The 27,191-nt window shown below is 38.7% G+C and overlaps 1 protein-coding gene across 1 annotated transcript; it reads left to right on the top strand.

The window, feature by feature from the left end:
* The first annotated feature begins 31 nt into the window (after positions 1-31).
* Positions 32-25,755, top strand: DCAF13 (DDB1 and CUL4 associated factor 13). The gene is made up of 11 exons (XM_030943143.1): positions 32-145; positions 1,161-1,360; positions 3,465-3,572; positions 5,322-5,411; positions 6,295-6,450; positions 7,155-7,232; positions 11,104-11,186; positions 13,103-13,267; positions 16,374-16,509; positions 24,244-24,407; positions 25,200-25,755. Exons 1-11 carry the CDS (start codon positions 76-78, stop codon positions 25,285-25,287), a joined length of 1,338 nt encoding a protein of 445 aa, XP_030799003.1. The 5' UTR covers positions 32-75; the 3' UTR covers positions 25,288-25,755.
* Positions 25,756-27,191: the final 1,436 nt, after the last annotated feature.

The raw sequence follows: 27,191 nt of genomic DNA on the forward strand, positions 1-27,191 counted from the left end.
GGGCTCGCGGCTTCGCGCGAGAACGGCTCGCGCGGCGCATCCGGTCACGTGCGCTCGCGGTGCCGGCGCGGCGCGATGCGGGTGAAGGTGCTGAGCCGCAACCCCGATGACTACGTGCGGGAGACCAAGCTGGACCTGCAGCGAGGTGAGCGCGGCTCCGGGGTCGGCACGGCCCGGCACGGCCCGGCACGGCCCGGCACAGCACAGCCCGCCCGGAAGGGATGAGGCCGACGGCCCAGGAAGGCGTTCGGGCGCCCGTCATCCGCGCCGCGCTCCGCTCCGCTCCTGTCCGGTCCCCACCCCTCCGCCGCTGCCCCCAGCAGCGAGAGTCGGAGAGCTCGGGCAGGGGCTTTGCGCTTCCCTCCTTGCGGGCACCGGGAGCTCTCCCCGCGGGCGCCGCTCCCAGGCGGGGATTGGCGTGCGGGGCCTCTGCGGAGCTGAACTTGCCTTGCCGTGGCCCGGGGCGGCGGCTGCCGGGAGCTCCCGTCGGGGTGGCAGAGCCTGGAGCTTCCAGAGCCTGGTCTGGGAGCGGCGTCAGAGCAGGAATGAGAGGCTGGGGGTTTAATCACTGTTCTGGTACCCCGAGATTGCGCTTAGTATTTCCTAGGTTACTCTTTGCAGTTTTTTTGCACTTAATGCTCTTCCATTCCTGGTACGTCGAGTTCTGCTTCTTACACGTTCATTGTTAAAACTGCCAAAAATTGTGTTCATTTTACACACAGAGTAATAGAGTTTTGTCGGTTGGAAGGGAGCTCTAAAGGTTATCTAGTCCAACCCCCCACACCCTGCACTGTGGTGAACAGGGACATCTTCAGCTGTCTCGGACTAATCAGAACCTTGAGGGAGCATTGTAAAACACTTCTCATTGTAAAACGCTTCTTACTACTATCTAGTCTAAATTTACCCTCTTCAAGTTTAAAACTGTTACTCATTGTCATATCATAACAGACTGTCTAAAAAGTCTGTCCCCATCTTTCTCACAGCCCCCTTTAAGTACTGAAAGGCCACAGTGGGATCTGCCCTGAGCCGTCTCTTCTCCAGGTTGAACAACCCCAGCTCTTGCAGCCTTTCCTCATGGGAGAGGTAGTCCGTCCCTCTGCTCATCTCTCCTCTGGACCTGCTCCAGCATGGGTTTCTAATGTGTGTTCTTTCTGTTGCAGTTCCAAGGAACTATGACCCTGCATTGCATCCATTTGAGGTTGCACGAGAGTACACAAGAGCTCTGAACGCCACAAAGCTAGAACGTGTGTTTGCAAAACCCTTTCTTAGTTCACTTGATGGCCACAGAGATGGAGTTAATTGCATGGCCAAACATCCAAAAAGTTTGTCTACTGTGCTGTCTGGAGCCTGTGATGGAGAGGTAAGCTTGCAAACCACAACAAACACACATCTTTTTTCTCTTTTGTGTTTTGTTGGGTTGTTTGGTTGGTTTTGTCACACCTTACTTTTCTGTCTCTGTTCAGCATGTTACCTCCATCCTCACACAGTTTTGCTGCTCTATAACTCTGCCACTGTACAGGGGAGACAAACTTGGGAGACAGATTTTAGTGAAAGGTTCATGGGTTGAGATAAGGGCAGGGAGAGATCACCAGGGACAAACAGACTGAACTTGGGATTAATAATTGAATTTATTATTAACAAACTCATAACGGAATAATGAGAAATAAAATAAGACCTTAAAATTACCTTCCCCCCACCCCTCCCTCCCTCCTTCCCAGGCTCTCCCTTCTCCTCCCCAGCAGCACAAGGAAATGGGGGAAGGGGGTTACAGTGAGTTCATTACAAGTTGTTCCTGCCTCTACTCAAGGAGAGGAGGTGCTCTGCTGCTCCACTGTGGATCCCTTCCTTGGAGACAGTTCTCCATGACCTTCTCCAGTGTGAGTCCTTTCCACAGGCTGCAGCTTTTGTGCTGTTGTGTGGGTGACTGTTCCACATTGTGTAGTCCTTCAGGAAAAGGCTGCTCCGGGGTGGGTCCCCACAGGGTCAGAAGTCCTGGGAAACCTGCTCCAGTGTAGGTTCCTCTCTCCATGGGTCCTGAGGTCCCTGCCAGGAGACTGCTCCAGCAAGGGCTTGCCGTGGATCTCAGCCTGCTTTGGGTGCATCTGGCCTCAGTCTTCTCCACAGGTGCAGGTGGATTTCTGCACCCCCATTAACCTCCTCCATGGGCACCAGGGGCACTGCTGCCTCACCATGGTCTTCACAACAGGCTCAGAGGAACCTCAGTTCTTCCTCCTCCTCCTTCCCTCACCTTGGTGTCTGCAGAGTTATTCCTCTCATGTATTCTTGCTCCTCTCTTCTCTGAGTGCAGTTACATTTGCCCGCTAACTTTTATTCCTTTTTAAATATGTTATCACAGAGTTGTTGCCACCATTTCTTATTAGCTTGGCCTTGGCCATGGGTGGGTCTGTGTGGGAGCTGGCTGGCATCGGCTCTGCTGGACATGGAGGAAGATTCCAGCAGCTTCTCACAGAAGCCACCCCTGTAGACTCCCATGACCAAAACCTGACCATGCAAACCCAATACACATTGGGATTGCTCCCCCTAAAGAAGTTCAACTGGCAGATTGGCTAGGGTGAAGGGGCATACAACCAAAAATGTTTTGGAATAGCAGGGTTTCATATTGCCTCAAAAAGGCTAACGCTATGTGTATATATTTGATTGTTTTACATAACTATTATAAATAGCAATCAAGGACTAATGGAACTAGTGGCAGAAAAAACTACCTGTCTTTTCTGAATCACCTGTCTTTTCTCACCCTTGCATTGCTCATTTGATAGTACTTGAATACTTTAAAGGTAATCAAGGGCAGTTTAAAGGTCTTCTAGGCAGTTGGTTGCTTTCTGCTTTTTATAGAAAGTGCTCATGTCATGCAGTAGTATAAGGGGGGTTAACCTTTTCAGAGATAAGTGGAACAAATTTCTATGAAAGTTCTTACCCAAATTTCTTATCCACTGATAGAGCAAGTACTGGGTACCGTAAATACATGAAAATATAAAAAGTGACCTCAATTTCTTTGTTGTTGATTTTTAAATGAGCCCAAAAGCTTTGGAACAGAAACCTCTGTGAGAGGTGGACATCTATAGACAATGTAGTACAGCAGCTGGACAGAAAAAAATTCTGTTGGTTCCAAATTTCTTTGTATTTTTGTCTTTAAAGGGGTATTATTTTGCTAAATTTATAACTGCTGCTGTTTTTTAGCAAGAATTCTAGTTCAAAACCATGGGAGTGCAAAATGCAGAAAGTATACAGCTTAGGTCGGGGAGAGGGTAGGAACAAAAGAGCCTCACTTTTAAAATTATTTTCCAAGAAAGAAATAATTAGTTTTTAACATAATAAAATCTGACTGGTGTCCAAGCCAGCTCTACCATTTCCTTACAACATGTGTGATCTCTTGTACTTGTATTGTGAACTGCAGCTGTGGGCTGTAGAAAGCTTACAGAATATTTGCTTTTTGTTTTTATCAGGTTAAGATTTGGAACTTGACCAAACGACAGTGTATCCGCACAATACAAGCCCACGAAGGCTTTGTTCGAGGCATGTGTGCCCGTTTCTGTGGCACATCATTCTTCACTGTGAGTATTATGTGGCTCCTTAGCAGTGCAGCAGCACAGAGAACCTGCTCACCATCTGTTTTCCACTGAGAAGCTTGCTCTCTGCCGTAGAACACTTAAATATTGTATGAATACACTTATTAAATGTGTCAGTGAACCCAACAGTTCTATTTAGGATGAAGTTTTTTCTGATGCTGTGATATGGATATCATTCAAGACCATGGAAGGGATAAATATCAGCAAAGAGCTAACAGATGGTCATGTAATTAAAACTCCAGTAAACTAGTTTTTGTTAAAGTAGTAAATGGATTATGTTCATTGCAAGACGTAAAAAAGTTAAAAAGTAACCATTTGCATATACATATACCATGCAAAAAAGTAACCATTTGCATATACTGTGATTAAAAATAATCTGATTAAGATAGGATCATTCCAGATGAATAAAGCTTTATTAATTCATAAAAACCATAACAGATTCAGTTGCATGTAAACTGCTTGGAAATAGTATGTCTTCCTGTTGGCATTAAAACAGTTCTGAGATAACACAACAAGAGCTGGTTTTGAAAACAGGAAGTGTCCTGAGGTTGTGCTTTGTTTAAACTGGTCATAGAAGAGCCATTTTCACTACAGTATATTTATTTTTTTAAGGTATATACCAGGTCACAGGGACAGTAGTTAGGATATAGGGAAAGTCACAGTAAAAAATCCTAAGTGACTCCAAGTTAGTTACACCCCTTTTGACAATGTCTGCCTGAAAATTGAGAGAGGGAGAGAAATAGTAGTAGTGCAGTCAGGGAGGGGAGGATAAACTTGTAAAGCTAACATTTTTTAGGCCTGTTTTCATGATCCAGGTCACTGCACAGCCCTGCAAAAGCTTGTGCTGGCATTAGTGCAAGAGGTAGAGCAAAATTTGGAGCAGGCAACCAGAGCAACTGAGGTGGAAAGTGCCTTTTAACTGATTACAGGCTCGCCAAAGTGACTTCCAGAAGATAATTTGCAGTTTAGGGTGATGAAAAACCACAAAATTCAGCCTTACAAAATAGCCATCATTCCAGCTCACCTTTTTCCTATTCAGCTATCTATACTGGAAACTGGAAAAGTCTTGTGGGTCAGGATGGGACAGTGGAATAGGTGAAGGAAAGGTGGTGGTGGGAAACAAGTGACAAGCTGGGAATCCATGGCCTGCTCTCAGAAGCCAACAGATGCCCAGACAATCTCTGAGCAGCAGCCACTGTGGAGCTAGCCCCCACCTCCTCTTTCTGCTCCCAGTACTGCAGCTTTTATTGCAGAGTGTTGTTCTGGGGTATGGAATACTCCTTTGGCCAGTTCAGGACATCTGTCAGGGCTGTCTCCCCTCCCAGTCTGCTGCCCACCCCAAGCCTGTGGCTGGTGGGTGAGGCAGGGATGATGGAGACAGAGTGGGAGCAGGGGGAAATGCACAGCCAAGGCTTCGGGGCTCTATCAGGGCTGTTTCAGCCCAAATGTTTTTTTCAGCCCTTATGTTTTTTTCATCAAAAACACAGTACCAGGTGGGCTGCTGTGAAGAATGTTCACTGCAGCCAGACCATGTACATGTTTTAATGACACGTTATGACCAGGAGAGCTAATCTGTAGCTTGGAGGTATAAAATGGAACAATGAACAGGCAGGAGGAAGCATTTGTGTATATCACAGAATATTTTTTTTGAAAGGATTCCTATATGTAATTGCAAAGCACATCTAGCAAAATAAAAGGGAATATATTTACATAAAACTTTTCCAATATTTCCAGGTTGGTGATGACAAAACCATAAAACAGTGGAAAATGGAGAGTCCAGAATATGGAGAAGAAGAAGAACCTATTCATACAATTCTTGGAAAGGTAGTAAATCTGAGTTTTGATTTTCCCACACCTCTTCTTTTGAATTAAGTTTGAATCATATCTAGCTTTTGAAGGAGAGAGAAATAATTTGATATCACCTGTTATCATAATGGGTTGTAATTTGCTGGCATCAAATTTTATTATGGCATTTTTAAAGTATCTTAATGTTTTTATTGCACTTACTTTACATGTAACCAGAAAGGACTCCTCGGATGCCACCAGAGACTGCTTACCTCTGTCTGTACTAATTATCCCTTTCCTGCAAACTGGTCACATTTCTCTGTAGTCTCTTCAGATGTGTATTGTCAGTGCTTAGTCTGCATTAAATAGGTTACTTTTCATATCAATCTCACAGCCATTCAATACAAAATACTAACTTTACATCTTCCTTATTGACAAAAGCAGTCTAAAAATAGATATTTTGGCACTTTGAATTTATGATAAGCTTGTGTTAAGAAAAACATTAAACGCTTTTTTCAAATTGATGGTTTGAAACTCTTTAGTTATTGTAATGTCTGTGAAATCCGTTCAGGTCCCCACTGAAAATACAATTGCACTCTTAAATTTTTCATTTACTTTAAAATTAGACAGGATTTTGTAGATATGCCTTTAGCGCCAACTCCACTGTAAATTACCAAAAAATGCATTCATGCACCTTAAATGGAAAAGAAAGCTTGCCTACTGGAAGGGGTGCATCTGATAAGGCTTAGTTTCTAGTAGCAATGATGACTTAATTTTCAGTAATATAAATGAGAAAAACCATGTGAGACTCCACATGCAAAGATTTGTTGATTTTTTTTTCTAACAGAACATAATGGAGTATTTTATGCATACAATTGGGTTTTAAAATTGTTGCTTTGTTTTTTGTTATTTTCCCTTAAAGACAGTGTATACAGGAATTGATCACCACTGGAAGGAGCCTGTTTTTGCTACCTGTGGCCATCAAGTGGACATTTGGGATGAACAAAGGACAAGCCCCAAGTGTTCTCTGACTTGGGGTTTTGATAGCATAAGCAGTGTAAAATTTAATCCCATTGAGGTAATGATTGTGTAATATATTGGAAATTAGTATTTTTCTTGAACAATATGAAATGTAAACTCTGTTTATACCATCTTGATTTTTTTTCTTCCAAATTTAGATTTTATGTTTTAATGGAATATGTAAGGAGATGCGTATATAGATTTTGATGGTTATATTATTTTGGAATGTGGTACCATACAATTTTATCTTCCTATCTTTTGTCTCTGCTAGTGTGGGAGAGGAGAAACAAAAGCAGAGCAGTCTCCATTCTGCCCACAACAACAACATACCTAGTAGCTCAGTCATACAGTGTAGCAGTTAAGTGGCTGAGGAGCTGCCAGTTCATCTGTTCCAGTATTCTACTCCCTGTGACTGAGACTTCTCACCTGTCCCACAGCAAAACAATTGCATTTGATCTTTTACAGCACTTCTGTTATACCCCTTGACTGGGCTGTGCTCATAGAAAAGGTGTTTATGAGGAATTGTCTGTTAGTTTTAAAGTAGAGGGCACTGCATGGATTCTGGATCTTACAGGGAAAGCTATTTAAAATGTTTGTGCTGGGTAATTAGCTGCACAAAGAAATGATGAAGGTATTTCCTTGACTGGAAAAGAAACTCATGACCAGCTTTGTGAAATAGCTTAGATATCTGATGTAAGCTGTTAACCACACTCTGTAAGTATTCAAAAGACTATACACACTGATTTTGGTTTTTTTTTTCAGACTTACCTTATGGGAAGCTGTGCTTCTGACAGAAATATTGTGCTGTATGATATGAGAAAATCAACTCCATTAAAGAAGGTAATATTTTTCTTTTTAAGATTAATTACTGGTGCTAATAATGATACTGAATATATTAATAGCTTGTAACTGTTGGTGACAGTAGAGAATGGGAAGCTCTGAAATCTGAGTTAACTGAGTTTTCATTGTCTGAGTCTTCTGAGTTTGAATTAACGTTGGGATTTAAACAATGCAGAGTTAGAAGGGCCTTTTTCTGCATTCAGACAGGCTGTCATGCTCACTCTGTTGTAATTCTTGATCAAGTGCCTGACCTGACAGCAATTTCACAATAAGAACTTTATGTTCCTGTATTGCATTCTGTCTATGTATGTGTGATTTTTTTTAAATTTTTTTTTCTCTTCCTTACCAGAAGGAAACAAGCTAACTTCATCACTGGAGAGCCTTGCTCTGTATTTGAAAAGGTGGTTTTTTTTCAAAGGGACATAAACCCTTCCCTATACACCCACCATAAACATTCAGAAATCCTTTGCAGTGTAATCAAAATAATATTTATATGTGGAACATACCGATGACCTAAAGATTCCTATTTAACAGAATATTTATATTTATTTAGATAAGAGGCTGGTAATTCATACACACCTATCAAACCTCAATCAAGTTCAGTAGTTCTAAGCCCCAGATCTATTTTAACAGTATTCTTCTTGAAATACAATATTCTGGCTTGTGAGTATGCACTCAGTGTTACATACTGTCTGCAGTGTCATTGAGCTGATACACACTACAACATAAAATGGTACTTAGTTATAAAAAGAAAGTTGTTGGCATAACAGTGTTTCTTTCTCTCCCTGTGCCCCAACAATTTTTAGTGAAGTTTCATTTGGGCCACTGAGGCAGTGCTTATAGAAACTTGTCAGTGATGCCAGCTAAAGACATGAATATTGAAATGAGCCCAGCCAGTGCTGTTGAGCTGCAGCAAAGGATGCAGTTGAGTCCTTTGTGAACAAAGTTTGAATCTATGAGAATTTTACATATGTATATATGCTAAATATATGACTGTACATACGTGTGGATATAGAATTACTGTAGACTGTGTGCACGTGTTTGTGTATCTCATGTAAGCAGTGTGCTGAGGTGCATTTCCTGCTGTAAGAATAAAACACTGGTTAGGACTTCCTTGTTTCCATGGGCACAGTACTGGGTTTCCTCCTGGGATAGGGATAATTCTGTGGAGAGGAGGTGAAATGTCCATTTCTGCATTGAGAGCGAAGAACTCTGGAACTCGTAGGAGATTGGTTTTGCTTATTAGTGTTACCATACTTATGTATGGGCACTGCTTTCTGGCACTGCTGCATTCCTGGGATTTGCTCAGCAGAGCAGTTGGAACTCAGTGGGAGTTCTTTCATGAATGGAAATAGGAGTACATCACACATGCATTCCTATTCACACATTTCTCACATTGTGTAGCTCTGTTGCCCGTTTGTCCTGAGTGTGGGTTTCAAAGCCTTAAGTTTTAAAAAGGGGAGGGATGAGATAGTGAGATGCTACCTAGGTTCAAAAGAAAAACTAGTCTAAAAAAAGCTGGGGAAGATGAATGAAAGCAATTCTGTTGAAAGACAAGAGGAAAATGTTCTGATAGGAATTGGTACACTTTAAAAGTCATTCTTGTGCAACCTGTGGGATCAGGAAAGCTTAGGGTGTTGTAAAGATAGACTTTAGCATTTTAACAGCTGACAGGAGCTGTGTTTTCTCTTGCTTGTTACATTCTTAGGTGTTCATCTCAACCAAAAACCTTGCTGGTAGTAAAGGAAGACAGGTTAATTATTTGGGTAATGTTTCTGTATTAAAATAATCTCAGCATTTCCAGACTGACATTCTTTATAAGCAACTGTTCACAGTTAAAATAATTAAACCCAGAGAACCAAGTCTTTGCGGACTTCACAATTTTGACTTGTCTTAATGGGGACTTAAATGTACCCATTTTCTAAGAAGATGTACAATAGATAAAAAATGGCAGTTAAAAATGGCTCTGGCATGGGTTTAGATAGTTCTGAAATGCCATTATTAATGTATTTACAGCAACTTAAATAATTTCCAGCCCAGGTTGCCTTACATAGTTGTTACTAAACCTAATGCTAGAACTGTAGAGACAATCTCATTTCTTAGGCACTACTTTAATTCCAAAAGCCACTGCTGAAATCAACTGAAGGCTTGTAAATTTTGGTGAAGAAATAGAGATTTGGAGCGTGACAGAACTTGACTCCGTTTGAAAGAGCTGGATTTTTAGCAATATTGAAGTTATTTTGTAAAATGACCTAAAGTACTTATTATAGATATGGTGGGCTGACATTAATTGTGTGCTTATTTTGCAGTGGCTGGTAAACTTGTACCAGGAAGGAATAAAGAACAGTCCTTGATTATTAACTTCCCAGTTTTGTGCAAGTTTTATAACTTGAACAATACTGAAATCTGAACAAATTCTAGTTGTCACATTAGTGTAAACAGAGGACATCTCAGTGTCTGCTTTTTAAACTAGAGATCACTTTAGAGATCTGGTGGTTACATTCCCTTCTGGCTGCATGCAGTTCCTGAAAATAAGCAGTGTTCTGCAGCACAGACTTTATAATGAACAGGATGGTGTCACCTAGGGAATGAGGATTTGGGGAGAATGAGAATTACAGGAATAGATGCACATTCATTGCAATCTTTTGGAGGGATGTTCAGTAAAATCATCACTATTAACTTGTTTTGAGGCTGTGTTCATTACTGTAAGGGTTATAATTGTACAACTATATTCTGAAATAGGTGTGTAAATTTATGGTGTTCAGCATAGTAAGCCAAGAATAAAAATGAGATTTGAATACCATACTGTTAAACACCCAAATTTCAGGATTTTAAAGTAGGATTATAGCTGGCCTGGAGCATTGTAGAAAATCCTGTTTAGAGTTGTTCAGTTTGTTAATCAGTTGCTCTGTAATTACACATCCACTTTGTGTCAGGCATACTGTATAGCTCTTATTTTCAAGTAAATGGTTGGAAGTTCCTCTCAGACTCTGCAGGAGCCAAAACTACAGTGTCTGATGTGTCAGATGACTTTGTCCCTGCCTTGCCTTGTCCCACAGGGGCCCAGCTGTCCTCCAAGGTGGGGACATCCAACATATAGCTTGCTAGTGCCTCTTGTCTAGTCTGCAGTTAGAAAGCAGAAGGGTTTTATTAATCTGTTATCAGCTGCCTTCCTCCCACTTCAGGGCCAGCTGGCCTCTTTGTTGGCCATATGCTTACAAGCAGCAAGCAAATCTTACAAATGTGTGAGGAATGATTCACTGCTAGTACAGTGAGAGTGCTGAGTACCTGACAACACAGTAACTTCTGTGTGCCTTGCTTGGCACTTGCACAAGAAATGGCAGCTGGCCAGGAGAATTGGTGAACTGCAATTTTAGACATAAAATAATGAAGGCGTAATTACTGGGAGAACATAAACATGTTACAATTGCTTTGCAAATGTTGGTTCACAGCTTCAATTAATGACTATGACCTTGAAATAACCATTTAATTAGGTGTGTCTATAGATTACTTAACTAAAGGTTCCTGTAAATAGGACACAGAAGCAACATGTTTTGGAAGTTCCAGATTTACTTGTTGACCACTAACAGGTTGCCATGTTAAATGACCACTTAGAAGAATTTGATTCTAAGGTGATTTACAGAGGAAAATTTAATTGTTGTGTAGCCCAAAGCAGAAGCATGTAATGAGAGACACGATGTTCTTGGGTTTCACTTCTAACACTGCTGAGGAAACATTCTGTCATGTACTATTCCTCTGCCATAATTATCTATCTACCAAGTCCTTGTCTTCAGGGCTATGTAGGAAGTTTTGAACTGCAGTGAGTATTTTACTGCCTTTAACAAGGTAGCAATGTGTAAATATATTTCAGGTTATCTTGAACATGAGGACAAATACACTGTGTTGGAACCCTATGGAAGCTTTCATTTTTACTGCAGCCAATGAAGATTACAAGTAAGTGTTACGTTGATTTTTGATAATCCTGGACAGGTTACATTTTTCATCTGTATCTTGGTTATTTATGATTGTGCTAAAATAAATTTTTAAAAGACTACTCAAACTCTAAATTTGAATTGCTTTATAACCTAGAGAATTATGGGAATACTGATTTTAAGAAATATGAATTGATAGTAGACTGCCTCTGTCTGTGTGTCTCAGTACCTGGGGGGTAAAAAGCAGTGTAACTTAGAATAAATGCAGCTGAATGCAAGTGTACCTTGAGATGGGGCCTGGAAAATAAGTACTACTGGTCCAGTCTGAGGCAATATAAGTGTTCATTTTCTTGCCAGCTCTTGTGAAGCTTGATACATTGTACTGATCAGCTATTTTCATGAGAACATTTCTTAAAAAAAAAAAAATTAATCTTTTGTGAGACAGTTCTGGAGACTGCAGTACTTATCCTTTCAATGTCTCGGAGCAGTTTTTTACTTTTGAACAATACTATTCATGTGAACAGCTAATCTGATATTGAAAAAGCTGTCTCTTCAAAACTAGGCCATTGCAAATATGCTCCATATCCTTTTTTCCAGGAAGTCAGTGATCTAACAATAGATCACTGTTTTCTTCTAGAACATAGAAATTTTATCACTTAACTTAAGGCTGTTTTTCTAAGGAAATGGAATCTGGCTCAGAGCTTGAAAGTGGTGTTATATTCAATGTGCTGTTTTTCTTGTATTTATGTTATGGTAAAACTATTAGACTACCTAATCTGTTTGTTTATAAGTTTGAGGTTTTTGTTTATGCATTTAGTTTTTGGCTGGTTTGGGTTTTTTCAATTTTTTTTTTCTTCCTCTTGCTAAACTAAAAATTATAGCTGTTGCTGTCAGGGACAACTGTTCTCTTGCAGCCTGAAGGATTTAATATGCAAAGGCAAATGGACACATCAACAATGCATATGCAAGTATTTGCTGGTTATATGGCGTAGCAATTTTGAATAAGATGCTGCATACTTGGGGAATTTAGAAGGAAAAAGCAATAATCGCCATTATAGTATTCAGTAAGATATATTTCAGTTATGCATTCATCTGCAGAAAGGAAGGTGAGAAATCTGTTGAATTAAATTTTTTAACCGAATAGTTCTACTAAATAGTATATCTTAATCAGGTTCCAATAAATGCATTGTCTGTAAAGCACATATGCTTATTTGATGATCTGCATGTTGATTATGCCTTCCTTCTTTATTCAAAGGGAGTAGAGGTAGGCTTTATCTGAGCTTTCAAGTCCTTAAGAGCAAACCAGCTGTGGTCCAGCAGCTGGGTGTTTACTTTTAACATAAAACACCTGCTTTCCATGTTTTTCTATGGGTAGTGTGCTCTGCTGAACTACCATCTCCATGGGTAAGGACCAAGCTTTCCCTGCACTCCTAGACTTGCTACACCAAGCTTTCCTTGCACTTGTCTGCCTAAGATAATTAGGCAGTGACAAAGGATGCCAACCAAATGGAACTTTACAGTAGACTCTGAATTACTAGGAGTTCATAGCACGGGAATATTAAGGAACCTTTCAGAACTGATGGGCTTGCTGTAATGATTGAGAGGTGCTTTTACAAGTTCAGGTGCATACTTACATGGGAAGATGGAGTAAAGGAGGCCAGTGTGATGCCTGCAATCTGACCCATGGACAGATGATGAAGTGGAGCCTATCTGTCCTTTGATAGGGAGCAAGAAACCTGATCCAATAACTAGTTCCTCTGATTAACAAGCTTCTTTCAAACCCTAAACAATGCCATTTTCTTTCTTTTCACATATTATGAGCTGTTTTAAGGAGTTCCCTCTGCAATATGGCTCTGTCCTTAAGTGTGGTTTATGTAAAATGTACTGTTTACTTAGGACTTGTTCTGATACTAAGCTACTGATGTATTTATTTTAAAGCTTATATACTTTTGATATGCGCTTTCTTGAATCGCCTGTGATGGTGCACATGGATCATGTGTCTGCTGTCCTTGACGTGGATTATTCACCCACTGGGAAAGAATTTGTGTCTGCCAGCTTTGACAAGTCCATCCGCATTTTTCCTGTAGACAAAGGTCACAGCAGGTGAGTAGTTTTACACTTCCTCTCTCTTAATTCTGGTGAGTTCCTCCCAAATCCTCAAAATTACTAATTCATTCATTAACATCTTCACTGGGGCATTTGCTTCCTGTGAATGTTGAAATCTTTTTCTGTCAGTAGCTTGAAACTGAAAGGCTGTGTAGTTGACTTAATTCTGGAGAATGAATCAAGAGTAGAACTATTTAACAAGTAGCAGTACTTCCACAATGTGGAATTAAAATTAGAGTGGATTACTGTGCTCATGTCATTTGTATTTTACCATGATGAATCCCATTTGATTTCCCTGTTGATGCGTCTTTAGTCGTTTTAGGTTGCTTTGTTCTGTTTTTGTCACCACTTGAGTTTGCCATGTATTACAGCATTGTAGCATTTGGTTTCCTAGGGATTGTCTTCATCCTATGTGGATGATTGCTGAAGACATTATGTAAAATAGATTGCTGTATGAATTCCTGAGGATCAGTTTGGGACCCTTTTGTGATCTATTTCAGTGCATTTACTACCTTTTGTTCATATTTTGTTAACCTGGTTTTGATTTGTAATACAGTGCTTTGAATACAATTCACGTGGAGTTTGTTTTTCATGTAAGGTTTCATAAGTCAGTATATTAAATATTTTGCTGGAGTTCAGATTGAATCTACTGTGTCTCCATTATTTTTTGGTTTTCTTTCAGTTTCATGAAACTGGAGCAAGTTATCTGATCTTTCTGGTATCATTTGATCTTCATAAACCTGCCTTCATTATTCTTTCTTGTCAGTTCTTCCTCCTTTTTCTTTATTCTTGACTTTATTTTACTTCTGCTTGACTTCCTCTCTCCAACCTTGTCCTCCCAGAAGGTTGTTACCAAGTCAAGAGGGTGAAAACGTTGAAATACTGGTTTTGGTGAAGGAGTATGTTTTTATTATTGGTTGATGAAATTGTGCTGTTTGTAAATTGAAATCTGTAACTGTTTGTGCTCCTGTGCTGCATTAAATAGTGGGAGGGGCTCTTTACATTCCCTCTATACGTAATCTACAGATAGTTTTCATGTTCTTTTTGTCTTGCAATAATACTTTAAATGTAATTAGATGGTGCAGTTTCTCTGTAGGTTTGGGGTTTTTTTATGACTTGCATTATTAAACAATATGGTTAGCAGCTTCTTTGTATGAATTAAGAATGTTCACAGAAGTGGTGATATGTAAAGTTAACACACATCACTGAGCAGAAGTTTTCAGACCCCATAACACAACAGTAAAAGACTTTATTTCACATTTTAGCAGATTGTTGCCAATGCCTGTGGAAGGGGTTTTTCTTTGTCCACACTTTTCCCCCTTTTGTGTTGTAGCCATAAATCTAGTGAGGAGAAGCTTTACAAATGAAAAATTTTGCCTCATGTAAGCTGATTAGAGTGTTCTGGTACACTTAAATTTCTTTAGAAGCTGGGCTTCTTTAGAATTGCGCAGTTCATATTAATCTCACAGAATGGAGAAAGTCTCTAAATAGAAGGTCTGATCCTGCTTGGAAAACTGAGAGGGCAGTTAGGAACACCTCTAAATAAGGATCCTGGTGCTATTCTAGTTTTTACTTCTGATGTCCTCCCAATCTGAAAAACTCCCAACTGCAGTTGCTTTCTCTTTTATTTTTAAATGAAAATTCAAATAGTGAAATTGTTTAGCCCTAAGAAATAAGATTTTTTATGAAGTTGATTAAATTTAGTAAATGCTTAGCAAACAGAACTGTATTTCTGTGCAAACTTCTAAATGACAGATCCAGGTTATTTGGCCATGTTTTCTGTTTTTCCTGTCCCTGAAAAATTACATTTAATACCTTGTGATGACAGCCACAGGATAGGCAAAGGCTGCAAATTCAAAGTATGAAAAGGAAAATGACTTAGTTCCCCAAAGGTGGGTGAAGAAAAGCTTTGTTACTGAGTCATGTGGTAGAAGGAAAGTAAAACATAGAAGTTCTTGTGAAAGTGCAGATGTGCACTCATGCCATTAAACAGTGAAAAGCTGATGTGAGTATTAATGTTTTCTGATGGTAGTTGTGCTCAGTCTTCCACATAGTTGTTCTTGTAGAGTATTGCTTCCTGGTGAATTAAATTAAAAGAGGTGATTAAGCTTATTAAAGCTTATTTATTCTGATATATTGATTACTTTTCTTTCAACCATTTCAACTCAACCCCAGTCTAGTTTCTCCACACCACTTGAATAGGTGTTGCTTCTGTGTTTCTTTTACATTATTACTTGGGTTTTCCTTGCAAAAATAACTGAATGGAAGAAAGAGAATAAGCTGTAGTGCATGACTGATGCATCAAAGGAATGACTATTGGTAGACAATAAATAGACCTTCTTCCTTCTTTTCAGAATGCTAATTCAGAATGCTAATAAATAGAATTCCCAAAAAAAGTGTATTTAGTCCTTTATTTTTATAGGAGAAATAAAAGAATAAACTTGCTTGATACATACTTCAAAAAATTAGACAAAAATTTAACAAAAGTTTAGACAAAAGTTTAACTTAAATATTGATTTAAATGCAGCATGCAGAAACATTTTTCAACAGCACTTGTTGAGCAGGAGTCTGATCAGTGGAAATTAAGAAAGAAATGGAGTCCATTTTTGGGTAAAGGAGGGAAATCACAATGAAGAGTAGCAAATCCATTGCCATATCATAAATGGACAGCTGGGAGGTGTTTTGTTGCTGTTTGGTGTCAGATTCTTTGGCATCTGTTTTCTGCATTCCCATTCTGTATTAATCTCGGTGTAAAAGCATATTAATCAAAATTACTTCAGGAACAGTATGCATTTCATACTGTATACCCTTAGCATGATTTGAAAAAAGAGTTATTATTTAACTCATTACTATGATTTCTGTGGAAGCACTTATTTAAAAAGCAGCTTATCCTAGGTAGTTCTTTATCAGTCTATCACACTTCCTTTGAATCTCTATCTATAGAAAGGTAAGATCAGAAGTGTTTAAAAAGGTCAGATTTTTTTAAAAACAACAGCAAGAAAATATAAAAATATTTTGCCTTGAACGGAATGCTCTCTGCTATTTTAAAAGTAATGGTGAGAAAAGTGATGATAGATAATTTAAAAATGTTTCTCTGCTCTAGGGAGGTTTATCATACCAAACGAATGCAGCACGTCATCACCGTAAAATGGACTTCAGATAACAAATACATTCTGTGTGGCTCAGATGAGATGAATATTCGCCTGTGGAAAGCTAATGCCTCTGAAAAACTGGGAGTGGTAAGAGTTGCATTTTGCTTTTTGTTATCACAAGATGTTTGGGGGGTTTTGTTATTATTACAACCGCTTCAACTTTTAAAACTTGTTTATGAAGGGAAGCTGTAAAATTATATTATGACATTTGTGTTTAATTTGTAGATTGACATGTGCAGTACAACTCATTGCATTTACTGCAGCTTATAATAATAAGAAGAAAATGAGATGCCTCATTATTGCTATACAAGATGACTTCTTTTGGTCTTGTTTAATGTTAACAATAATCATCAGTTCTATCTAACCTAGAATTGAATTTTTTACGTGTGTGCTAATGGTTAGAATTCATCCTTTACCACTGGGAAAAATGTAATAAATTCTGTTTAGCCATACTTAAGTAATTCTGTTGAAGTTTATTTTAAAGATTTTGACTGGAATGTGATTAGTTCATATTCATTCATGCAGTTTGTAAAAAAAATCATGCTGTGATAAGCATATGTATTGTAAAGTAGACTATTTGCACCGTTGTGTAGTTTGACACTGAGATTGTTGTTAACCTTTGTAACTCTCAGATACCAAGTGGGCAAACTAGGGTGCTATCTGAAGTCTGCTTAATTCAGTGTAAGTCTGTTTGGTTGAGGTGTTCTTAGTGTGAATGATCACCAGCCTCATTAGAGAAGGCTTCTCAGTTATACTTGTTCAAATCTTTGTGTACAGAGAAAGCCCAAATGTTCCCTTTCAATTACCAATTGCATAGATTCATCTGCACAGTTGAGTCAAAGTATTGAGTGACTTTGGAGAATGAATTTGGCACTTTGTGTGCTGGGAGTAGTCCCTTTATGTTGCTTTATATTGTTATGGTATTTTGGAGGTGCTTACATTGCCTTTTCTTAGCCCATCAGCAGAGCTGTCAGATAATGTCTGGGGGAGTTTCTGCTTGATCTTGTGAAAGGTTGTGGGGAGAGGAAAGGGAAGCTGTGATTCAGGGAAGAATGTGGTACAGCTGAGATGCTGGATCTCTTGCATACTAATGTCTAGGACTGCTTGTGATTACCTGAGGCTCTATCAACGTGAATTATCTGTAGGAGGGAAGTGAAACAGAGCTGGGAGAGGTGGCAGGTGGAGGGAGTGGAGGAGTACTTAGGGCTACGCTGGACACAGGAAAATTCATGGACTGCCGTGCTCTCTGAAGCACTGGATGTGGAGTAGCACAGTTAAAATAACATGTATATCTTTAGCCATGGCCCGCCATAGGTATTGGGAAGTCCTGCTAGTATTCCCAGTTTTGTTACAGAGCAGTAGATTAAAAAAACCCACAGCTTTGTGGTCTCTGCAGTAATTGTGATTACAGATGATTGTTTACGTTGAGTTTTTTTATTTAAATTTTTTAGTGGATTTTTTTTTTCTTTTTTTTTCCCCTTTTTTTCTCCCCTGCTCTTCTGCATTGATTGTTGGTATTTTCCCATGTGGTGCTTTGGTCAAACACTTAAATATCAGTTCTACAGTTGCTTATTTTGAGACTTTTGGATTTAGCCTTCGTGTTGAATTTGTTTAGATAGTGCAGTGTTGGGTAGAAATATTGTCTGTGTTCCTTCTGTTATATCCGTATGCCCATGGCAACACCCTTTTCACCTAATTTTATTACGTTAACTGAAGCTTTCTCCATTTCACTATATTTTTAGCAAGAGATCATGATGTTTCTCTCTAAGATGCTGTTCTGTAACAGAATTGTCTGATATTTTTGATGTTCATCTTTACTCTGAGCCCTTTGTGTGAAGGACAAGTGGGTAAAAAGAATGTCACAAATATAATTTTCGTGTAGAAGCATTCCTGGTATTTTCAGATGTGAACAAAAAGTTCCCTGCACTGACTACTAGATGGCATTGGCTCCTTTTCTTATGGAAGAGTAAGGATAATTGACTGTGAAGTAATAGGCAGGCACAGCTACTCCTACATTGCAGAAATGTTGCGTACCAAAAGGACAACTTTGCTGTAGTTTAAGTGTTCAGAGCGCAGACTGGTAAATGACATTCTGTTCTTTTCTGTAGTATTTGCGTCAGTGAAAACTGGCCATGGATGGGCCTAAAAAAAGACACTACTTAGTTGTGACTACTGGCTATTGGATATGGTATGCACGTTAATACTCTTGTGTTCCTTGGCCTGACAGGAGTCCTACAAAAAACAGCCTTTGTTGTTTTCCTTCGTGAGTACAGTGTTGTTGCTTGATGTGCCCCTTGGAGGCTGCACCCACAATATGGTTCGGCTCTTGTGGGATCATTCCAGTGAAGTTTTTGTAACGTGTGTAAGGGTGTGTAGTTCTGTCACAGCACTTGGGCTGTCGGCTCCCAAGAGAACCAGATCAATAACTATCTATGACACAGGTCAAGGGGACTTGTGGTTTATTATTTGGTTTTTTTTCTTCCCCTGTTTTTTGAATTATTCTTGGGGGAATTTTTTTTCTGGTGTTTTTTGTTTTTGGGGGGGGGGCGGGGGGGGGGTTTAACTATCAGAAGTGAAAATCCTCCCATAGTTTTATCATCCTCTTTTAGAGAAAACACCTCGCAACATCAAAAAGTCATCTTAAGAGGCAAAACTATTCAGAAATACAGGAAGAACTTAAAGGGGCATAGAAAAATTGCTCTCACTTCACAGAACAGAGAAGAATTTGTGAAGAATTACATTATAATGAGAAAAGAACATTTCACACCCCTGTATCTTATGTGGTAATGTGTTCAAACATGGTATTGTTGAAGCCGTGAATTTAGCAAGATACAGAATTTGAAGCCGTCTGAAGTGGCTATAGTTGTTTAAAATTTTTTAGAAGCACTATGAAGTTTTATTTTTCAGATGTTAAGAGAGCAATGGTAGCTAATAGGACTCAGGAGTCCTCATGGTTTATCATGCTCTTGGATATATCTTGGGAATGTTGCTGGGATTCAGTGCGAATCCCTGTTTGATCCAGCCTGGTAGTTCCTGTGATTCTTAAGAATGCAACTGTTAATGGCTATTTAGCAGGTTCCACTGATGTTTTTTTAGTATCTGCTTCTTTTTTAGAGTGTTGGTGTTCTTATCTTCACAGACATATGCTTACTTATTTTATAAGTGTCCAGTCATTCCACAGTCTGTGGCTATTTTTTGAATGTTTTGAATATTCAAAGCTGAACATTCAGTAATTCTGTCAGAAGTGTCAAAATATGTCTTAAATGCTTAGTTGCTTGGTCTGCTATTTTTCTTTGCTGAGAAGATTTGATTGAATGACTCATCCAAAGGTCACTGTATTTCTGATATAATGCTAAAATCTTGCAATACATTGGATTTTAAGATGGATATTTTTTGTGCTGGGGGTGGGTAAAAATCAACATCCTGACTGAGAAAGAAAAATAGTAATCAAACTTTTTTTTTTTCCTTTGGTGAGTACTTAGTTGTTTTTTCACATTGCTGAGTTCAAAGGAAGTTATAGTGAATATGTAATACTCATGTTGTGTCTTGGTGAACATTTATCCAGTTGGAAAGTTGTACTTTCTGAGCTGTACCCAAGCAGTCATCAGTTCTGACATGCATGTTTCTTTTGGGTTTTAATGTATTTGGCACTGCACTCATTACTCAAAATCAGTGAAATATGAAAGAAAGAAGAAAAGTTTCTGGAGGAGCCAGAGGCATCTTGTGTCTCTACTCCACTGACAATTAAGTCTGCACAGGCTTGACGTAGGGGTAACAAAACCCAAATATCTGTGTTTGTGCTGCTGCAGAGGTTGCTTCAAAATAATTTTCTACATTTAGCTTTTAATAAATTTTCATTAATTGATTAATATGTATTATTAAATAGGATGTAACAGGTTTTATTTTTAAAGCAGTGAACATCTATCTCAGCATGCCCAGAAGCAAAAGACTCAGTTAAGACTTGAGAAACTCTAGACTGTTCAAATACATAAAATATGGCTTGTTAAGTATGTTTGATGGTTTTTTAACCTATGCTTTTGAAGAAGTTTGGGACTTACGAAAAGGTAAATGATTTTGACTTTTGAGGAGGAAAATAGAACCTGGTCTGAGTGGAAAGGCTGAAAAAGCAGCAGTAATATAGTGGATTTCAGTTAATAGTGTACAATTAATGTAATTGATAGAAAGAAAGGGATAGACTAGGTTTCTCTGAATTGTACTGAAAATAATGAACCATCAATAAAACTTGTAGAAGCTGTATTGCTCTTCAGTCTACTGCCACATTAAAAAAGAAACTATACCTGCACTTCTCAGAGTGTGAATTCTTAGTAACTTTACTTCTTTGAGTAACAGCTGCAAAATTTTTTCTCTGTTACTTTTGTGAATTAGTACAGAGCAGTGGGTTAGGATGCTTGGAATTTTATTGAAACTACTGATGAGTGAGTGAACAGTAGTAGAGCATAGGTTTACTGCTTTCTTAAAAAATGCAGAAATACCAGATTTTGAGTATGGGCTAGTAGAGAGAGGAGGAAGTGCTGTTAGAAGTCTTGGTTTTGATCTAGCAAAGTGCATTAGCAGGAGCACGTCAAAACTGTCGTAAGCAATTGTTTATCCTTTCAGTCTGTTTCTAGTATGTGGTTCCATTTTCTGAGATAATGCTGATAACAAGCACTACCAGACACTGTGGGTCGTGGCATTCTTTTCATAGTGATTTTCAGTTTGTAATTCAGTGCACCTGCAACTTCAGCCCTGTAGCTATGACTTTATGCTCTTAACATCTACATTGCCCTATATTACCTTTCTGGTTTTTTGCTTTTATCATCCATTTAGATGTAAAGAGATCAAAATTTTTGGTCCAGGAAAGAATGAATAATGAACTTCATGGCTACAAATTTAGAAGTTGTTTTCTGCAGAGCAATAGAAAAATAAATAAAGACGAGCTATGGTGTAGAAAATTGCTGGGATATATCTGGATTCTAAAAATATATTGCATCTGTGCTCTTGCCTGCCCTAACCTAGAAGGGCAACCTGAAGAAGACAGATAAACATTCATTTCATTTTCTCATGCTGAATTACAGAAGTCTTAATATTGTGGAGTTTTAAATACAGCCCTCTTGAAGAGAAGAATTTTTAAGGGTGGTTTTAGCTTCTAATCAGAGCTGTGCAAAAATGCTTACTTCTGCTTAGATGGAAAAATAAGCAGTCTGTGTCATCAAGAGGGAGGAGAAGAGGCATGGGCAGTTTACTTGAAGAGGCATTTTCCTATTGCTGACAGCTTGGTGCATTTAAAGAATTTTTTCTCCCTTTTTTCACCCGAAGTATTTGTTGTGAAGTCCTCCTGTGTAAGTGACACAAATCAGTTATGTTTCTGCCACATAATCTTAATTTTTCTCATGTAGGAAAGAAATTGCACATTCATTATTTGAACATAGGAAAAAACAGTCATATGTCACCTTTAAGTATGTCTTCCCCTCATGATGTCACATAACTCCTAATTTATTACATATATTAAATTGGAGAGTGTTCTAGTCCCTATAAATGAAATCTCTAATCCTGCAAATCGTGCTGTGCATCTTCTCCAGCCCAAAACAGAATGGGAAGTAGCACAGTTCTCTTGAGCTGTTCACACTGAACTTTGTAAAGTGACTTACAAGAGAAAGCTGGAATTCAGTGCATTATTGCAATGTGCTTTCTTAGCTATCTGCTACCTCTCATGAAGGAAACTTGTCATTACTGCAACATTTTCTTTTCCCATTGTGTGGATGAGGGTGCACTTGGCACGGCTGGGTGTGTTGGCCGCTGGCATCTGGTAGTTGGGTGGAAAGTCACCAGCTGTGTCCCTTTCTCTATACCACATTACCCATAAAAATAGAGTCAGGCTCCACCACCTCTTAATCTATATTATTTTTTTAAATAAGATGTCCAGGATGTGTCTTTAAATTTCAGAATCACCTCTTGTCTGTAGAATCATCAAGGTTATACTAAATCGGCAGCAATTTGCGCTTCTAAAATTAAAGGAAAATCATTGCATTTAATTAAAATAAAGCTCTTTAATTTGGATTATGTTGGCAGTTTTCTGCAAAGTGGGAACACCTGGGATTTACTGAGAGTGAACCAGCTATTCACAGGCTGGCTCGCAAGAAGGAATTTCAGTAAAAGGGGGAGAGTAGCTTTAGTGGGCTAAGACTGTAAAATGTACTCAATTTCAGAGGCCACAATGAATGTAAGTAAAGCAGAAGGATTTGGATTTTATGAACAAGAGGGTGTGGAGAAACATGTTAAGAGCATCATGTATCTCTGATGTCTGAATGAGAATTTTTTGAGCCATGAGCAACTCTGTATCTGGTACCTAGTTTCTTTATTGTCCCAAATCAGAAGCTCCTTTGGGGTATTTTTTATCAATACTTGTTTTCAGACCATTTATTGTATTCTGGGCCAAAATAATATGAGTGTGATATTTATTTATTCAGAATTTCTGAAAAATTCTACCAGAAGTCACACACAAAAGTGATCTCCAGGGTGGAGAATAAATAGCTAATTGCTGATTTTAAGGGTGGGGGGAAACACGTCTCATCATATTGTAAGTGAAATCTCCAAATGTATGTGTAATAAAGTTGGTTTTGTTACTGCTTTTTTTTTGTTGTTGTTAGCATCAGTTTCTGTCTTTTCTTTTAAGTGAGAAGTTAGTGACACTGAGTCATTTGCAAAGCTGAATAAATAGAAGTTGCCTGAACTATTGTTTTACTTTTAATGTTCTAGGTGGAGATAGTAGTGTGACATAAATGTGGGATGGCAAAAGACTGGTGCCATGGTCTAATTGAAAACATGAAGGGTTTTTAAGATGTCTGAAATATTGGAGTTACAGAATTTGGGCAGGAGGGTAGGAAAAGAGGATGGGATTAAAATAATATTAAATTTATACTAACATTTTATATTTATATGAAAACTCACTAGACTGAAATGCAGCTGAAATTCCCAAAGATCCAAGTAAATCCAAAATACATAAGAGATTGCTCTTCCTCATGAAGCAATGCATGCTTTAAATAAAACCACAGGAAACACATTTTTTTCCGTTTGAAAAATAAACATTAGGACCAAAGGAAAAAAAACTACTTGAAAAAATTGGCTGTCAGGAGAAGGTGTTTCTTACTTTGGTGTTGTTGATGGTGGCTTGGACAGAATTTTAAACATGAATTAAAAATTAGTCTTTTATGGCAATACCAGCTCACCTGTATTTCCTGTGGTTGTGATACGAAGACTTTTTTAGCTGCTTGATGAAAGTTGGAACTCTCTGTGTGCCATTTAGTCAAGCTTATACTTCAAATCTGATCCGTGCTTTGTGCTTCCCAAGGGATCAGGGTGCTGGATAAGATTCAGGCCACCAGAAGAGCTTTCTGTAAAGCTGTTCATGAGGGCAGTTCCTCTACAGCATTTATAATTGCACTGGCTAGTGATTAAAATGCCTGAAAATCTTTGTTTTACAGGAAAAGTTGGTCGTCATCTGAGGTTAGGAAAGACTAATCAAAGAATGTTTACTGTCAGCTATTTATGTTGTCATTTGTCACTCTACAGCACGTTAAAATCTGATTCTCAGGAATTAAATTTGGTTACATCACTCAGCTTTAAAATGATAACATTTTGCATTTGAGCATTGGGATATTGATGGAATTTTAGCTTTTTTAATACTTACCTACCCGTATTCTGGAGGAATTTACTAGAAAGAAGCCATTTGAATGAAAAGTTAAAATTTTGTTTTGTAGAGAAGATTGACAGTTAAATCCCTGTTCCTTTATAACGTGCTTGTCTGCGTTATTTTCCCTGCAGCTTGCACCCCGAGAGAAGGCAGCCATGAATTACAATCAGAAGCTGAAGGAGAAGTTCCAGTTCCACCCCCAGATCCGGCGCATAGCTCAGCACCGGCACCTGCCCAAGAGCATCTACTGCCAGATCAAGGAGCAGCGCATCATGAGGGAGGCTCGGCGCCGCAAGTGCGTGCTCCTCTTTGCCTTCACTTTCTGTTCCTCTAAATAAAACCCATCCCTGCAGTGCTGCTGTGGTCTGTGGGAGTGATAGAGCTCCTTTGAGCATCTGCATGAGGCATCATGAGCTACTGGATTGATTCTAAGGAAAATGCAGATGAGTGCCAGTGGCAGTGAGGGCTGGCTGCTTCCCAGAAGTACAGCGAAGACATGGCAAGAGATGCCATGTTGGAAAGAGCCACAGTGCTGAGTTACACATGACATGGTGCCCCATTGCAGTGGAACTAGGATGGGCTGTTACAGGGTGTGTGGAGGGTTTTTTGGTGTTTGCTTGGTTTTCTGTGGGTTTGTGGTTTTAGTTTTTTTGATAATGCCAGATTCCAGGATGAGTGTTTTATACCACCTGGATCATTGCCGTGTTGGAATTTCTAGGAGTAGAAGGTGGTGTACTTTGCTGTAGCATTGAATTAACAGTAAAGTGATGGGTCTTAGTCATCTTTATTAGCTAAAAACTCCACAAACTGGAGCAGCTGATCGTGTTGACCTGAAAGCCAAGCTGAGCTCCCAAAGAAAGGCTCATTTGAAACCTTTCTAAATTAGCCAAATTTAAAGTTACTTTCAAAAGGGATGGTCTTCTTCTTCCCAAAGTAGTATATGGCTTTTGGTTATTAGAAACAGAGCAATTCTTAACTTTTTTGGCTTTCTTTGTAGGATGACTTCATTAGTAGCTTGAGGAGGAAGACAGGATTTCTTAAACATTTGTGCTGACTACTGAGTTTCATTTTTCTGTTTTGTTTCTAGGGAACTGAATCGTCGTAAGCACAGCAAGCCAGGATCTGTGCCCTTCGTGCCAGAGAGGAAGAAGCATATTGTGGCAGTAGTGAAATAATTGTTTTCACATGTACAAAATGCCACAATGAAAGAAAAATGTCACTATTAAAATAATACACTGTACAAAATTTGATGGACTTTGGTAAGACAGCATGTGCTTCCAGAAACATGACTTTTCTTCCAAGTTTGTTCATCCTCTGACTTCTCAAGTCATCATCTGTTTTGAGTAGTTATGAAAATTTCCCCTGTAATATTTTTTGCCATTTGTCTGATTTTACTGGCCCAACACTGCATATTGCAGTGGAGTTTGACCCTTTTGATACAAGCAGATAACTTGGTGGAGAATATCTGTAATTCTAGTTCTATGCATTGGTACTGTTACTACAAAAAGAGGATAAAATAGGTTAATACTTGTCAAAGCAAAAAAAACCTGCTCCATAAAGAGTTACAAAATTATTGTCCTTATGCTGTCCTTTTTTAAAATTTTTATTTAAACAAATTTAATAAAGCGATCTTAAGCAATGGACTAGATTTTGATTATTTCAACTGATTATTCTTAATGTCTGCATTATACTTCTTACAGTACAATGTATTATTTTTCTTTTATCCAGAAAGAAATTCAACAGGATTTTCAGACATCTGTAAATATTTATAGTTTTGCTCTGTCTTTTTAACTATTATTATATAAGCTGATTGAACTTCAGACTGTTAAGTTGCTAATATTTATAATTACTTAGTTGAGTAATTTTTTCACTTTAAAACTTGCAAAGTCTGGATAAAAAAATGACATATATTTTATAAACCACAGAAACTCCTTTGGATGAGATTTATTATGAGCTTTCTATTTTACATTTATAGAAGAAAAGTGGAAGTTTCACACTTTACATCTGTATCCCAAAGTTCCTTTACAGTTTGCCTGGGAAACACCCTGTTTCTCTTCCCATGCAATAAACAGCCTTTTACTGAAGTTACCAAGGTGATGAGAAAACCCTGCTGGAATTAAACTAGGCTGTCTAGACTGAAGAGAGATATGAGATATGTAATAACTGTAATGTTGCTTAACATCATCTGTACAAAAAGCTCTTTTTAAGTCTTAACGCTACAGTGTGTAATGACACTCCCCTTGCCCTGAGCTTATGCACAACATAAAAAAAATGGTGAACTCAATTAGAGTAAACTTAATTTTTTTTATTAAATCTGGAAATTGAGCACTTTGAGCACCTGCCTTCATATAGTATCCTGTTTAATGTTTCTGCTGACACTAATCCATATGCATTTCTGGTTCCTACTCTTTAACTTGTCTCTTGCAGTAATGTTTGGGCAAGATTCCTGAATCATCATGGCAAAATTATGGCTCTTTGGTGATAAGAGGCCATAATGTATCTTTGACTCTCTGGATCGCTTACCTTTATGGGTGATGCAGGAAGAGAAGCAGATCTGAAGAGCTATAAGTAGCATGATGAGAAGAATTGGAACAGATCAGGAAATAGGCTGATGCTGGCTGTGTGCCTGTTGTACTAATACAGTGCACTCTGTGCCAAATACAGTTTATTTTCTTCCTGAAATACTGAAAAAATTGAGGGAGAATATGCAGTCTGAAATATGGCTTGTGACACAGCTGTAGTCAAGTCTTGCACGATTTGCAAAACCAGACTAATCTCCCGAAATGTGATTAAAAGTTTTCAACCTTGTCAGTTTTGTGTGAGTTGAAGCTGTTGGTTAATGATTTGTTGAGTCATGGTAACCTCTGGTGTGAACAAGCCCTGCTGCTTGGAATTTATTAGCTTTGGTGCAGAACTCTGAATGTACTGAAAGCTTTCAGTTGTGGAGTTGGTTAGGTTGTGGTGTGGCATTGGTGTGGAGCAATGGGTGTGAGCCGTGTCCAAAGGATCTCCTGATGTTCTAACACCTTTGTGAACTGTTGCTTTCAAGAGAATCCGAGTGGTGCAACTCTAAGGATCG

This window comes from Camarhynchus parvulus, chromosome 2 (assembly GCF_901933205.1).
Source record: "Camarhynchus parvulus chromosome 2, STF_HiC, whole genome shotgun sequence".
Taxonomy (NCBI): Eukaryota; Metazoa; Chordata; class Aves; order Passeriformes; family Thraupidae; genus Camarhynchus; species Camarhynchus parvulus.